The sequence below is a fragment of the Bubalus kerabau genome, chromosome X (genome assembly GCF_029407905.1).
Source record: "Bubalus kerabau isolate K-KA32 ecotype Philippines breed swamp buffalo chromosome X, PCC_UOA_SB_1v2, whole genome shotgun sequence".
NCBI classification, from domain to species: domain Eukaryota; kingdom Metazoa; phylum Chordata; class Mammalia; order Artiodactyla; family Bovidae; genus Bubalus; species Bubalus kerabau.
The window spans coordinates 24,633,512-24,650,017 of record NC_073647.1 but is presented as its reverse complement, the minus strand read 5'-3'; the positions used below and the strand labels follow the sequence as shown (position 1 = coordinate 24,650,017).

Here is a 16,506-nt window from a genome sequence, read left to right as displayed (position 1 = left end):
CCCGTTTCCCTTCGGCATCTTCACTGAGAAATCAAATACATCCTCCACTGAAAGACACTGCATGCAAAGAAACAAAACTCAACTTGGCTAATTTTCTGCTGTTTACTCAAATTCGAGCTGTGCATAATGGTGTCTTTTCACAGGACTCTGAATGTCTGTGTCAGTGGGGTTGCTGCTTCAGAATATAAGCTCTTATGGATCAGGGCCTGTTGGGGTTTCCCCTGCCCAGTAATTTACTCATTGCAGCCCTACATGCCTTGGGATGTATAATAAATAGTTCTCCATCAGGAGGATACTAGGGTTATAAATAGGCAGTTCAACGGGGGAGTTGTCTTAACTGCTTTCCTGGATTATGAAGACCACCAGCATCAGCCCAGCCGCAGCCTGCCGGCTTACACCGTTCAGAGTTTGAGTAAGCCAAATGATGTGAAGCCCGTCCCGTGGCTCACTTGACTTGGATCAGTCACATTGACAAACACCGAAGCACCTGATTGCAATTCAAAGACTCCTCCCAGGTGAATGGATTGCTGCCCGCATGGTTTGGAAGAGCTGTGGGTGTTTGCAGCTCTCAGTAAGATTCTCTCCGATCCACTTGGGGACTTCAGGCAGAGGCTGGCTATAAATGGAGCTTGAGTCAAAGTTTCCCGATTGGAACAGAAGGTGACTTGGGTGTAGATGTAATAGAGTCCTTGTCTTTTCACGGCCAGATGTTTCCCGTTTTCGAGGGTTACCAGGTTGGTGCTTAGGGTGTAGTATCCTTTGGGGGCCCACTGGAGAACTGTAATGGAGAAGGGGGAAAGCCGTGGTGAGGTTGAGCATACATGATTCGGATTCTCACAGACAATAGAGTTCCATACTGGATACTGGCTTCATACAGGAAGGCAAGTTTGCAGCGTCAGGGAGTCTAAAGGACCCCTCCAGCCCTCAGAGACTATGGAGGAGCCACGGCTGACCAATCAGCCTGGGCTGCACTGTTGGACAGAGCTGGGTTCCAATCCAGATCTTTTTCAAGCTTGGGCAAGTCAATCTCCCTGAGACTCGCTGTGCAGACTAACTCAAGTAACCGAGCACAGGGAGGTTCCTTCTCCCCTTAAAAGCTCTTAAAGCCAATTGACCCTTGAACTTCAGCCAGTGTGAATGACTTAAAAAATCCCATGTCATAAATCATGCGTGCCAAAATGCTCAAAGCCTTACTAATATCAACTTTCATATCTTGCTTTCCTTGAATTTTCTAAAGTCAAAGACTTGCTGATCTCTCTCACTCAGCCGCAGCATAGAGCAAAGACAAGACCCCCATTTCTTCCTACCTGATCGGGCTCTTGCAAACCCAATCTGCCTCCCACAGCAACGACTAAAATTAGGCAAGGAAGTATGAAAATAAACCTGTCATTTCACTGTGTGTTTTGATTTCCCATTGTAGTGGGCGCCACCAACTTGAAAGTGCCTGTATTCTTGTGGCTAAGCCAGAGTACCCACCAACAATGTGCCATTTTCTCGGCTGAGATGTTGAGTGGGTTCAAAGTAGCGTGTGCAGCCGATTTCAAATCTCAGCTCCCACAGAGAGCGAGGCTGCGGGGGGTGGGGTGGGGAGAACTGAAAGTACTGATGCGTTTGCTTCCTTGAGCTATTTTTTTTTCACTCCTGTTTGGTGGTCTTAGGCCAGCAGGGTACAAGATGCCACCTGTTCTGACTCACCCTTCCGTAATCAGGAAAGGCATCCTGAAATACTTGACATTGCGTGGGCCTCCAGACCACTCTAGAAAGTCTTCATTATGATGTGTTCACTTTTAGACTATCTGATTGAGAAAACACAGGCGGTTTCCCTATCTTTCTGTCCACAAGGTTTATTGTTATCAAGTCCTTACCTAATTTTTGTCCTTGCTGTAAGAGGCAGGTCAGGATTAGAGCAGCATGACCAAGTAGGTCTGGGAGGTTTGTGGCTGGGGTGGGGTAAGAAATGTGACTCTCTTCTCATCTGATCCTCTGCCAATCTACCGGTTGCAGACTGTCAACTACATTAGGATCAAGAGCCATCATGGACCTTTTGACAGAACGTGGGAGCACCATGACATCTATCCAAGGCAAGCTATTGTTCTAAGAGGTGTCTCTGTGGCTGGCATTCATCCAATCCGGATGAGAGGGTATCATGTGGATGAACACCCTGGACATGTCGATATGGTTGTGATATTCTCCCCTAAGTGTATTTTCTGAGAAAGGGGTACTGGCAGAATTACGAAACACTGTGGGAGTAAGTGTTATTCAAAAAGGGCTTTATGTTACTCTTCTGACAGCTACAGGGAAGTCATTAAGGAATGACACTTTAGATTTGTACAGTGCTTGACAGAATAACTTTCTTCCATATTAGCTGATTTGATGCTCAGAGTCACCTTGTGAAGTAAGTGAGACAGGAAACTGCTGCATAGGTAAAGGGACTTGCCCAAGGTCACCCAGAAAGTGGCAGTCATGGTTCTTAAGCCTCAGTGTTCAAAACCTTTCTATCCAGCGCTCCTACTCCTGTACCATGATCCGGGATAGCCACCTATGTGTTACGCCCACTGAGAAGCCCAAGCCACCTCAGAGATGAGGCTGTATCTCCTTTCCTCTCTCTCGGTTTCTGTTTCTCTGTGTCTCACACACATGCATATGCATATGCACACGCACGCGCGCGCGCACACACACACACACACACACATACACACTGCTTAGAACTCCATTCCAGAGCACTGTGCTGAAATTTTCAAAGACTGCTCTAATGCTCTTGGCCTGCATTTATGTAGATGGGAGATTTTATGCTAATGTGTATATTTCCATCCATTTATCAGATGGGCCACATTCTCCAACACCAGCTAGTATGAGGTACAGATTTGGGAAAAAAGATCTGAGGGCTAGAATCATGGCAGAACATATATGGAAAGAAAAATCATTCAGAGTTGAAAAGATTCCAGTATGTCATCTATTGTTACTTCATTGGAAAATCTAACGTCCCGGCACCTATTGATATTTGCAGAATGATTTTACCTTTAATTTCCCTAAGGTTGGCCCCAAAGAGGTGGGGGTTAATCATACAGGGATTGGAAGATGGCAGGAAATACCCCTTGAGGCCCATTTACACACAGTGAAGAGGGGTTAGAATGAGGGATGCTCCCAGTCAAGAGGTCACTACCTGCCACCTCTTCTATGTTGTCAGCATAATGGTCCCTCCACCCAGTAATTCATCATTCAGAATCAGCCACAGAGCAAGAACCTAATGAGTCCATCAGGATTGCTTTCCACTGCCTTTTGTCCCTCTAAGTCCCATCTGTGCATTTGAGCCCACTTTGAAGACAAAGGCAAGCTCATGAGACATGTCTGGGGAGCTTTGTAAATTGGGCCCCAAAGGAAGAGAGGAGCCTAATCGTTAGGCTGCCCGACTGTAGCCTCCTGGCCTGCCCCTCACTCAGGTGACTGATGCGCAGATGCTTTGGACTTACCAGAGGTTGTTTTACTACTGGCCTCACTGATGACATGTGCCGCTATCTGAGGCTCCTGATCACCTGAAATGAAACCAAAGGCCGACTGTCAGGTCAAAGAAACACGAAACTGGCCACCAAACAATTTAGTCTAGTTCTGCAGCTGGGTCATAGAGACTGTACTTAAACAGGTTATGTGAAAGGAAGCATAAGATGGCCTGAAATCCCTCCCACAGAGGGCAAAGTTAGTTTCTAAAATCTAAGCAATTGAATGGATTATTTCCACTGAGCCCAATTCTTCCAAGAGTAGTTCAGTACTTGACTTCGCTTTACATAGATTGACACAGGCTAAAGATAAATGATCCTCTTTAAACACATTTTGAATCTTACTTTTAAGAAAGCTCCCATCCATTGGTGATCTTAGTGAGCCCCAAGGTCATGCCTACACACTTAGCTAGTAAGATGCTCACGGTGTCTGATTTGGTCAAGCACTGGCCACAGTATATCTACCTCCAACCGTTTCTCGTGTAGAAGACTTGCTCCTTAATTAGCTGTGCTGATCTTCTAAGTGCAGACATGATGTGGAAGTTCCTTTTTTTTTTTCCAGTAATGAGCTTGGAGCTGGACACCTTGTAGGTGTCCTATAAATACTGAGTCAAGTTGTGTGACCTAAATGATCAGTTTTGTTAAGTATATCATTTTCTCAAAGGCTGCCAGGCAGCACCCACATGAACTGGTTCCTCAAATTTCATGGCAATTAACAATTTGGTATCACTCAACATATTTTACAGTCATTCTGAAAGCAAAGCCTTCATGGCAATCAGGCAACCCCTTGCATTCAGACCAACAGTTAAAGCAAGCTCTTTGCCTCAGAGAACAGTATCTGTATCTCTACATGTATGAATGCATTTCTTTGTGTATATTAAATTTGTACAAGCCATACCATCTTTACACTGACTTTGTGATATAGTAGTCTCTCTAACAACACCCATCTACCAACACTCCATTTCTCCCATACTCAGCTGCTCAGGTCACCCCAGGAATTATTATATTGGTTTTGGGTGCTACATTCTAACAGGAAAGGGAAGTCAGTGTGTCCAGAAAAAGACAGAAAAATCCTGGAAAGGGGGAACAGTGGAAGACACTGAGGAGGTTTATCCTGGAGAAGAAAAGGCTCAGGGGCCATGATTGCCATTTTCAACATCTGAACAGGTGCTGTGTAGAAGAGGAATTATATACTTTGCTTAGTATGGCCCCAAAGATCAGAAGTCGATTCAGTGAATGGAGATTACAAGAACAAATTTCAACTCCAGAGAAGAAAAGACTTCTCTTGAGTATATAGTAACCTCCTTTTAATTATTAGAGTCATTCAAAGATGGCCCAGGCTGCTTTATGAGCTAGAAGGTGTCTAGGCATGTTGGTTCAGAGGGAAGATGGTTAGTTAGTGCTAGTGTGAAGGAGATTCATGACCTGGGGATGGTATGAGATTTGAGGACCGTCAAGAGGTCCCTTCAACTCTGGGATGTTTGAGATGCTCAGACATCTCAAAGAACAAGGCTGTCATACTGAATCACTTCTTGATCCCTGAGGTTCTACTGGCTGTGGTTCCCCATGAAAAACTGTGATCATTGATTGAGTGATGAATGACACCACTACCAAATGCCGACTGTCTGGTCATCTTATCCTCTGTAGGTGGCGCTAGGCTGTATGGTTGCTATAAGGTGTTAAAAATAATACAATTTCTTCATACTTGGTATTGTCAGCACTAAAGGAGCACAGCCTTCCCTGTAAATATGTCCACACAAATCCTTTCCAAGTAACAGGCACCAAGGAAGATGTTGATTTCGCAGCCGTGTTCCTGCTATATTTCCAGGGCTAAAGGTTCCCTGATTCAGCTTGGCATTGTTCAATACAGTCAGCCTAAAGCTTCCTTTTTGCTTTTAAGTATTCATAGGAATGGTAAAGAGCAACCTACCTTTGTGCATTTCGAAGTTTTTTTCTTTCTTCTTTACTTCTTTGTTTTGCATTATATCCTAAAATAAGAATCATAGCAAAAGGTCATTTTGACAGGAACTCTGGCGGGGCCTTTAGAGAGAGGTTGCATGCATTTGACATCTGTCATTACTCTGTTGTCTGTTTCTGGTCAGGATTATCGTATAGACTCTGAGCTTGTCATTAATTCCATCCTACTGTAATTCAGAGCCCAGGGCTTTGACAGATGAGCTGACAGCCCAGAAAGCCCAGGGGTAGACCTGAGACAGAATTTGGGCTCTGTTATTGTGCCAGGCCAGAGGTTGCCATCCTGACCCCTCCTCTGACCCCAACCTCCCCAGCTCTGAGAGATATCGACAAATAATGCTGAATGAGGAGCTGATTCTTCCTTGGGAACTGGTAGATAGAATGTTAATAAACATAAAAATGGTGTGTATCTATTAGAATAAAATTAGTCTGAAACCTCTTAGGAAATGGAAGTAGTAAGTTTGACATTGGGAAGAAATCCCAGACCCTGAAAAGACCCTCAGACATTTTTTAATTTTGTTGTCCATTTCAATGGGCTGAAGAGATTCTCTTGTTGGTTGCTTCATGTGGCCTGTTCTTATTTAGAATAATCTACATAGAAGAAACCTAAGTAATGTCTCAGTGCAGCTGAGATTCCAAGGCAAACACAGTACTTCTTAAGGGGTTGCTTCTCACTAGCAACTGCAGGATGGTTAGAGGCCCTTACAAAAGCTAGCAGAGAGTGTCATCTACACAGGTTGGAAGGTAGTAAAGGCTGCTGTTGCCGTTTTAAAGATACTGAATAAAAGGTCTGGTGGGCCTAACTGGCAGGCATGAGGTCACCCAAGGAGTCTGAGGCTGAAGCCGAGAGTAGAAACTATGAGATCACACTCTGAGGCAGGGCTTAACCCACACCATCACCCTCTGCTCTGAGCACAAAGGAGGAAGGCAATAATATTTTCACATCTTTGGATAATCAAAGGCTTGTGATCCTTCCCGTTACTGGAGTCAATTTTCCACAGCAACCTTCCTTTTTGTTCCTCCCTTAAAAGGAATTAGTGTTGTTACTACTGAGGGGCTCAGGTGTCAGGTGTGAGAGTATAAGTCATGGAGCCTCATGGGCAACCTGCGCCTCAAAATGCTTGCATGGAGCTCAGAGCTTCAACTTTCCACTTGAGCTCAAGGGTGGTGGCTTGAAAGTGCGGCGACAGGAAAATGTTTGTAAGATAATAAGCCAACAAAAGAGTATTTCGTGTCTTTTCAAAAGATGGAGTGTGATGATCGAAGTCGAGATACTTTTAGACTAGGTGGTTGCCCTGGTGTCAGGGCTTGGCCAACATGAAAATGTGAAGTCAGCAAAGTTTGTCTTTTATGCGTCCGGCCTTGCCTTTCTGTGAACTTTCCCCCAGCCACACACCCCAGAGCCTTCCCCCTTCTCTTGCTTCAATCCCCACCTCAACTGGCAGACTTTTTAAAGTTGATTTTAGAAAATCTAGAAGGAGTTATTTCTCTCTTAGTGGGAACTCTATTGGTAGGGCTGGATAGGTTGATCTTTAACTCGAAAAGGAGATGCTCTGACTTTATCAAAGACATCGTGGGCATTGGCCAGCAGACAATCAAGGAACTGATCATTCTAACAGGCAGTTGGGGGTGGGGAGGAAGATTTAATGTGAAATTATACTAGTTAAAATGCTGCCTCCATTTACCTAATATCAACCATGAATCCCATCTTCTGCCCAGAGTGACAGCTCGGTTCTACCTGCCTCAGGAATTAGTTCTTTGTCACTAGAGGTGTTCTAACAGAGATGGAAGGACTGCTGGGTAGAGACTGTGGGGAGAAGCAGCAGCTCTGGGTTGATAATTGGATCTGATGATTTTGAACATCCGTTCCTGAGATTCAAACTTTAGGTTGCTCTGGAGTAGTCAGATTGTGACCCAGAAGGGAAGCCTGTTAACATTAGCTAAGAATATAAATGATCCAATTTGGGGTTATTTTGTTGTTGGCCTGTTGGGTTAAAAAAAAAAGTCCAAAATATTTTGTTTTAGAATGAGAAGTTTCATGGCATGGATATTGGAGTGGGGTCAGTCATTGGAAGAGGAGGGGGAGCTGGAGTATTTTGGGTCCGACTGTCGTGGGCATCGGAGGTGCAGATGACATTGACTCGGACTCTACCCCACAGCAGTGGAGGCAAGAGGCTTCCTCTGTTTCACAGGAGGCACTCTGGTGGACATGCCTGGGAAGGTCTGCCTTTTCAGAATATGAAACTCGAGAGCTGCCACTTTTTTCATGCAAGTATAAGCAGAGAGACCAAACTGACTTTTTCATTGCTTTTCTCCTGGTAGCTGATTTGGGAAGCTTTGCATATCTGACCGGAAATATAGCCATGAGAAATTGGAATACAAGTGTAAAACTCTCAGTAAGAGGGAGGGAAGAAACCAACAACCATTCTCAATGCCTTTGGGGGAACTGGCGGCTGATCCGAGAATTATAGAATGTCGAAGCTGGTAGTGCCTGGCGGAACATCTCAGCCCTCTCATTGGATAACTGAGAAAAATGAGGCCCAGAGAGGTGAAGTCATTTGCTCAAGATCACACAGTCAAGCACATTTAATATGCTAAGCATTGATCTCAAAGTGGATTTATTCACATTTAAATTTGCAACACCTTCCAGTATTCTGTAATACTGGCCAGAAGCCTCAAGGAACCAGAGAAACTCAAATCATTTCCAAGCCTTGCATGTAAAGAGTTAGGAGTCTTCCTCTAAAACCTGTATTCCTGTGGAGAACCTAAAAGCCAGCCACAGATTTGAGCTGCATTTTGATTCCCATAGGTGACTCGGGGATAAGCTCCCGAGTCCTCACTACTGGATTAAATGATATACCAGGGACAGTATAGGAGGACAGGAAAAAGCTCAGAAATAAGATCTCGGGCCCTTCCACTCCTGGGTTAAATGACACATTACCTGTATGTGAGAACTCCTGTTGGTTTCTCTAGCTACCCACCCACCTGGCACAGCACTGTCCTCAGCCTGGAGGTGGCCTCCTACTCACAACCCCCAAGTCCCCTGAGGGCCCAAGATGTTTAACTTTGTTCTGAGGGGGAAACAGGCACAATGATTTCTAGATGCTATTCTGGAGAAAGAGCTCCTAGACCCCTTGTCCACGACAATGGGATTAATACTGTAGGCACATCCTCAGTAAACTGTCCCAAAACTCTTGCTTTAGGTACCCATCATAGGTCACTGATGGAGAAGGAAGTGGCAACCCACTCCAGTATTCCACCTGGGAAATCCCATGAACAGAGGAGCCTGGTGGGCTACAGCCCATAGGGTCACAAAGAGTCGGACACAACTTAGCGACTAAACAACAACAACATGAACCACTGCAGTGACTTAATGCTGGGCACCAGTCTGTTGGGCAAGACAACTTTAAACTCTCTGCCTTGGGTCTTGATTGGCCCTAGAGCAGACTGGCTCCATGAGCAGGGGGTATTCTATGGAGTCTGGTTCGAGTGGCACTGAGACAGTCCATCACCCATTGCCCACACCTCTCCTCACAGTAAAAGGAAAAGATTTTACTTACGTGGTACCTGAAATTCCATCATGAGAGAAGCAAAGCGTTCCTTCACATGTTAAGAGTCTATCAGTGCTCAGAAGCCCCCATCACCCCCAGTGAAGGCAAACCCTTAACTGGTGGCCTGCCAACACTGCAGTGGCCAGTGTTTATCGCTTCCCCGGGAAATGGGGACCAGACCCTGGGTCCTCAGTGGGAAGGCACCAAGATTTGGATGGAAAGATAAGAAAATGCAAAAAGCAAGCGTGGTGGACTTCATCCTTCCCCCCCGAGGCATCTGCCTGTCTGAGCTCACATGCATGTGTGAATGTGCCCAGGAGAGTGTGTATTTTCTCCAGAGAGAGCCTTTTTTGTTCTTCTTAAGGGCATTCCTATGAGCGAGCACACTTTAAACTTTCCTTTCCCTTTTAACCATAGGGTTTTGGGTTCATTTTTGCTTTTTCATACACACACCCATATACACGTGTGTACATATGTATGTCTACCTGTATCTATAGCATATACCTGACACATGTTTAAACTTTTACATGGTTAGGTTTTAGTTTCCCAACCTAGCAGGTTCCCCCCTCCAAAACTTTTCAATGATATTTTCCCCAACGACTGAGGTCCTTACCTTGACCAAGTCTTCAAACCGGCTTCTAATTTCCTCACAGTTCAGTAAGGACAAGGACCCTTCTCCTTTATTGCATCTCTGTATCGTTTTCATGAACACAAAATCTTCATGAAGATTCCTTTCATCTTCTATCTATTTTTGAAATGACAGGGACATGAGAAATTGTAATTTTGAAGAAGGCAGCTAATGATGTCTGCCTCTACAATCACTTCCATGGCCTCAGCAACACAAGGAGGGCTTTGCGAATATAAATGGGGAATGATAACACATTAGTACACTGGACTGGTGCTTCCCAGGTGGCTCAATGATAAAGAATCCGCCTCCCAATGCAGGAGACTCAGGTTCAATCCCTGGGTGGGGAAGATCCCTTGAAAGGAAATGACAACCCACTCCAGTATTCTTAGTGGAAAAATCCCATGGACAGAGGAGCCTGGCAGGCTACAGTCCATGGGTCGCAAAGAGTCAGACACTACTTAGCGACTAAGCAATGATACTGAATTAGTGATATTTAGTATTAGCAGTTTAAAAAATCTACAAAAGCCAGCAAAGAAAATGTGATGTTGCCTGAAACACTAGGTAGAAATCATAGCTATTCTAATGAAATTTCATCATAAATTGTACATTTTTCCATGTATATTAGCAGCAACATTCTTTAATGGTCATATTTCCCATTGCTTCAATAACGATAGGTCATCATAAACACAATCTATAAAATAGTTTTCTGGTGAGCTAATTTGCCCACTTAGTTTTAACATTTGTGATCCAGCGCTTTATAAAAAGAAGGGGATTTGCAATGCGTGTCAATTACTCAAACTCTAATTACATCTCTCTCTTTTTAACTTTAGTATTTACAAAAAGCATTTACATTTTTAAAGAAATCATCTTTCATTCCCAAAGTTGAGATATTTTATTTTCTGATGTCCTAAAATAATTAAATGTATGGAAGTCACTTGGTTAATCAACAAATTCTGTGCCATTTTCTTGTATTCATATAACAGTTTTAGATTCAAAACAAGGTTCAGTTAGCCAGCAGCTTTCACTGTCATTAAGAGAACACCCAAGTGCCAGGGTAAATTTGAGTCTCTGTGTGTGTATGTGTTAGTCGCTCAGTCGTGTCCTACTCTTTGCAACCCCATGGACTGTAGCCCACCAGGCTCCTCTCTCCATGGACTTCTCCAGGCAAGAATACTAGAGTGGGTTGCCATTCCCTTCTCCAGGGGATCTTCCCCACCTGGGATCTACCCAGGTCAATATTTCCCCTATTGAGGGTAGGGGAAATATTTGATTGGCAGGGCATTTGATTAGCAGAGCCCACCAGCCCACGAACAAACAACCAGACACAGAATCCCACTCTTTTCTAAGCAGTGAAACCTAAAATTTGTAGTAACCCAGTGAATTGCCTCAATTCTGCCTGCCCCACCTTATCCTGCTAGAAAATCTTATGGTCGTAATTCAAGGTTGGCGGCTCAATAAAGACCCCTCGCACATCCCTGAGAAAACACAGTCTCCAGATGCTGTGCATCCACAATTCCCACATCCAGACCAGACAAATAATTGATAAAATTTCTCTTTTTCATCCATGATTGATATTTTGTCAACACAGCCAATAATGCTTATCAGTGGAGAGGGGTAAACACATGGAAACAGAATAAATCCTAATGGTAACATTTTCTTAAGAATGTAGAGCAACCTACTAACTTACTCCACTCTTCTGTTCTACAAGTCTGGCTATTCAAGAATGCACAACATCTCAGAGGGAAACTGAGCAGCTTACAACTACAATCAGCATTTGAGAATTATACAGAGACCACCACTTCCACTAAAAGTTGCAAATTGGCGACTTCTCTATGTCTATGTTAACCCGAAGCACTATGAATTTCCAGGTCAAATTGATGCTTTCCTTCTCTAGTTGAAAATTTAGAAGAAAAATAGTTGTCTCCATCAGAAAAAAAATAGTTTACTTTTTAAGCAAAACATAAACAAATCATTATAGCTAATGTCTCCACAGTGCTTATTTTGCGCCTGGTTCTGGTCTTAGCTTGAATTTAATCTATGAGATGAGTACCATTATCATCCCCATTTCTTAGATGTGGAAACTGAGGCATAGAAATGTAAAATAACTTGCCCGGGATCGGAAAGCGAGTAGGGGATTGAGTCAAGATTTGAACCCAGCAGTCTAACTCCAGAGTCAAGGGTCTTGACCAGAGAAAAGAATAGAATATCTCACTAACTAGACCACAACCACTATGCCACAAGACCATTTATCTATTTGGGTTCTTAACATTGTCCATCATTTGGTTAGCACTAAATCCAACCAACCCACATATCAATAAGAACCCTAAGTTTAGTTAATAAAGACCCATGGTTCATCTTACCTTGTCCAATCTTCTGTGAAGATACACAGCAAAAAGCGCTGACCCAATCATCTGGGTGATAAGAAAAACTGTAAGTAAATACATAAAAATTTTCATACTGACAGGTGGTCCAGTGGCCACAGAGCGGGGAGAAGGTTGACTGTATGTTTCGATCATGCTGTGTTAGAGTTGAAATGATGTCTTCTGACTGAGAAGGTGGCAGAGGCAGCATGAGAAGACTGTCAAAGTGGCCACCTTACTCAGGATTAGTTAAGAGCGCACAATCGTCGCAGCCCACACTTCCTGGAAAATGTGCTTCGCAGTCTTCTCTCCCAGCAAAAAAGTTACGTAAAGGTTTTTTGTTTTTTTTTAACCTACCCATATCATTCACTTCCAGGCTTTCCCTTTCATTAGTAAAGAAGAAATAAGTTTCTTCTTCCATATATTCATTCTTGCCTTGAAATGTCATAGACTCCTTAACAGACAATGGCAGTATTTTCCTATCACTGTCTAACGTATGGGGTTCACCAGTTTCAAGGAAAGTGACAGATGAATCCACCAGCAATAGGCTTATTTCAATTTCAATCTTACTAATATAAAGCGGGAACCTGGTAGATGGAGAAAGAAAGAAACACCAACGAAAGTTTGGATTGATTTTATGACTGGCTTGCTGCTGGCTTCTTAAGATTTCTTTCATGTTTAAACCCAACAAAATCCCTGTGGCATTTCAAGTCAAGTCTACACAGCACAAAGCAAAAAGGAGTGCTAACAATTAGTAGAGAAAATTTAACTGGAAAGATAATTCAAGAAAAATACATTTCTTAATAAGAACCTACTGTATAGCACAGGGAATCCTATTCAGTGCTCTGTGGTGACCTACAGGGAAGAAAACCCAAAAAACATTATATATATATATATATATATATATATATATAATGTTTTATATATATATAGTGTGTGTGTGTGTCTGTACACTTTGCTGTACAACAGGAACTAGCACGATATTGTAAGGCAATTTTATACACCAATAAAAAAAATAAAAGAAAAATACACTTCTCCAAGGCCAAGAGAAGTAGAGTCTTGAGTAATTCAGGCCAAAATTCTGGAATTGAGATTAAAGTAGGAATATTAGGTTGATTTAGCCAAGTTCCCTATCTACGCTGTTCCGATTCATCAGATAACTGTTGATGCTGATCTGTCAGTTTGGAATAGGGAAACTGGGCTGCAGTTAAGAGACCTGAATTCTAGACCTTGGGGTAGCAATGAATTGCTGTGAACCTCCAGCAAATCTCTCCCTCTACAGATCTCAGTTACCTCCTACCCAAAGGGGCAATTGTACCTCCTTTGCCTGTCCTCTAGGTTGTTGAGAAATCAAGTAAAGATGTGCCTGAAAGATCTTTGAAACAAGCAATAGCAAATCACTCTCACCTGAAGTTTTTTGGTATTTGTTCAGCCTATGAGGAGTTTTCCAAATGATTGCCAACTCCTTACATACTAGTAAACAGCAAACAAACAACAATAGCTTCAAAAACACCCAATGTTTTGACAGCAATTTGAATTATTGAAGTGTGTAGAATTACCCATTTCTGAATGGCTTTTGATGGTCTTATCAGCTTGCCTTTGAAATAAAAACAGCTGTGGAAATCCCTACCCTACATCCCAACCTTTTCTGGAACCATAAGATTGCTTTTGTGATTCCTATAAAATTGTTTTGAGAGACAAATAGAAAATGTAACAAACTCCTCTGCTAGGCATGCTATCTGCATAGTTACCACCTGCTCTCTTCCCCTCCCACGCCCTAGCATCCTGTCCTGGGCCCAGATCTCACTACATCTGCCAAGTAGGTGGCTTCAATGCATGTGATCAGTCAAATCAGAGGCTTCGGTTCTTAGACAAGGAACCTTGGTTCCACTAAAGGAAAATTATCACGAGAGCTAAAAGGGGCTCGAGGACATGTCCAGGGCCAGTTTCATGCGCTGACAGCTGTGACCATCAGCTCAGCCAAGCTCCGAGGGTGGCACGTTTATTCCTGGGACAAACTTCAGGAGAAAATTGTTGTCCCGTCTCCCTGCCTACACTTTCTGATTTCTGCTCATAACATTCCCCTGAAACTGCTTCCACTATTCCCAACACAGTGGTTTGAGTTGAATACTTTGTAGGGTTAATTTTTAGTGACCTTTCCAGTAGTCTGTTGACCTATTTTTTGTTGGCATCCTTCTGAAATCTCTCCCCTCTTGCCTCTTCTTCGTGTGCTTCCTTTTCCCCTTGTACCCCTTAAAACTTTGGCATTTCCCGTCCTCGTGGTCCTCCCACGCCTCCCCTCTTCTCATTCTATATGTTTACCTGGGATGACTGCCATCCATTTCCATCCATGGTTTTCACTATTACTTTCATTGTGATAAACCCCAGATGTATACCTGAACCCTGAACTGAAGATCTGTAAGTGCAGGTAGCTCTGAGTCCAAGGTATCTCCACTTGGACACCCCAAAGCCACCCTGCATCTGCCAGGACCCCAAATTAACTCATCCCGCCACTCCACTTCCTATCCAGACTTGTTTTCCCTCCAGGCTCTCCCCATCTCAGTGACTGGTACTACTATACTCACCTAATTGTCCAAGACCTAGGAGCCATCCAGGATTCCTTCCTCTCTCTCGCCCAGGTTCCTCCCCGATCCCAGTGGCTTCCTCATCCCCAAAAGCTTCTTGATTACCACCGTGACTCCTTTTTAACCTCCAGGGAAACATCCTAGTCCGGGCGGCATCTCCTCTCTCCTAGATGACTGAATTGATTACCTTGTTGCCTTTCTAGCCCCACCCTATCTGAATCTTGTCACTGACCATGTTATCAAATCTATTTTTACACTCCTACAACTCTGCATTGGACCCAGGGAAGCAGATTGACAGTTTCCTGGCATATTCATCATGAATGGGATTAGCTCCAAATAGCCTGATAGTCCTTTAATCCTTGAAGTACCCTCTTTCTCCCATTCTTCCTCTGCCTGGTCCTCTAGATACTGTAACTCGCATGCGCGCTCAGTCGCTCAGTCGTGTCCGACTCTTTGTGACCCCATGGACTGTAACCCACCAGGCTCCTCTGTCCATGGGGTTCTCCAGGCAAGAATACTGGAGTGGGTTCCCATGCCCTCCTCCAGGGGGTCTTCCCGACCCAGGGATCGAACCTGTGTCTCCTGTGTCTCCTGCACTGCAGGTGGATTCTTTACCACTGAGCCACTAGGGAAGCCCCCAGATTACTGTAACATTGGCTACCTTTCCAGCTTCCACATTTTAGTTCTATTTTCTGATTCTCTGTCAGATGTCCTTTGTCTAAGGACCTCCCATACCTGTCTCTCCCCCGACAAGGAGTGGACTGGCCCTGAGATTGGGACCCCTTTAAAAATTTCAGTTGCTTACTGCATCCAGAAGTACTTTTTAAACTAGATTACCAAGAAATCTATAGACCTGCGGAGTACAGGAAAAGTGCCTTTAACTAAGGTCAAATATTGACCATCTTTTTCTTAGTTTACAGAAAGAATCAAGTTAATGGATTGAATTGTTTCATTTTTCAGTTTTTCTTGCCTAAAATCTTCTGAAATTTCTGTCACCTTTCTCTTCTTTCCTTCTTGCTGGTGATTGATCTGCAATAAACAAACATCAAGGGAAAAACTCAAAAAAAAAACAAAACCAATGGATCTCATGTATTCTGATGTGACTATGCTTGTGGTTGTGATTTTATATTGATAACCTAGAACACAGTCAGAGTTTCTGCTAGGAAAGTTATTTCCAGTACATAAGAAAGAGTTAAATATATCAGTGTTTTGTTTGTTTTACAAAGGGCCTCTCAAGGACTCTTTTCCCTGAATATGTCTGTAAAACCCTAGCCTAGAGGATAGTGTTTCCATTGTAAGCATAGCACAAGTTCTGACCCCTGCCCACCTTTCTGTCTTCATCCTCCACAACTCACTCATGCTCAGCCCTGAGCATCACCCATGTCCTGCTGAGTTTATTTCCCTAAACATATTGTTTGCTCAAGCTGTCCACATGAATATCATGAGTGCATCCATGAGTAGTCACTCAGTCGTGTTCAACCTTTTGTGACCCCATGGACTGCAGCCCTCCAGGCTTCTCTGTCCATGGGGATTCTCCAGGCAAAAATACTCGAGTAGGTTGCCATGCCCTCCTCCAGGGGAATCTTCCCAACCCAGGGATCCAGTTCGCATCTCCTGAATTGCAGGCGAATTCTTTACCCACTGAGCCACCAGGAAAGCTCATGACTCCTTCCGTTTTTATTCACTAATGTTGAAGAAATATCCACTCTGTGAAGTGAGCCCTCCCCGCTGATAAAATGCCCTCTTCTGTGCTTAATCAATCATAGAGTTTGACATATTGCATCACAATTGACTTGTCTGATTTCCCTACCATTAGCTTTTAGAGGAAAGACAATTAAAAAGCAAATCTCAGAATCCTTGCATCCTGACACATTGTAAGGAATTAGTAAATTTTTACCAAATTACTAAATTTTC

At 43.5% G+C, this 16,506-nt stretch overlaps 1 protein-coding gene across 3 annotated transcripts; it reads right to left on the bottom strand.

Annotated features, from left to right (window-relative positions):
• Positions 1 to 265: 265 nt before the first annotated feature.
• CD40LG (CD40 ligand) lies at positions 266 to 14,725 on the bottom strand. Of its 3 annotated transcripts, none has more exons than XM_055564615.1 (6): positions 14,593 to 14,725; positions 12,008 to 12,058; positions 9,633 to 9,764; positions 5,425 to 5,482; positions 3,471 to 3,533; positions 266 to 778 (listed from the first exon to the last, which is right to left on the bottom strand). In XM_055564615.1, the coding sequence occupies exons 2-6, from the start codon at positions 12,056 to 12,058 to the stop codon at positions 402 to 404; spliced, it is 681 nt and encodes a 226-aa protein (XP_055420590.1). In that variant the 5' UTR covers positions 14,593 to 14,725; the 3' UTR covers positions 266 to 401. The 3 variants fall into 3 exon arrangements, with proteins under 3 accessions (XP_055420590.1, XP_055420591.1, XP_055420589.1); XM_055564616.1 differs by lacking the exon at positions 14,593 to 14,725 and adding an exon at positions 12,823 to 12,841; XM_055564614.1 differs by lacking the exon at positions 14,593 to 14,725 and having other exon boundaries at positions 12,008 to 12,163.
• Between the last annotated feature and the right edge of the window lie 1,781 nt (positions 14,726 to 16,506).

Coding starts and splice junctions, on each gene's coding strand:
- CD40LG (XM_055564614.1), bottom strand. CDS start 12,163: ATGATCGAAACATACAGTCAACCTTCTCCCCGCTCTGTGGCCACTGGA. Junction 5,483..9,632: donor GGTTTGAAGACTTGGTCAAG/GTAAGGACCTCA, acceptor TTCTTATTTTAG/GATATAATGCAAAACAAAGA. Junction 779..3,470: donor CAGTAGTAAAACAACCTCTG/GTAAGTCCAAAG, acceptor TCTCCATTACAG/TTCTCCAGTGGGCCCCCAAA.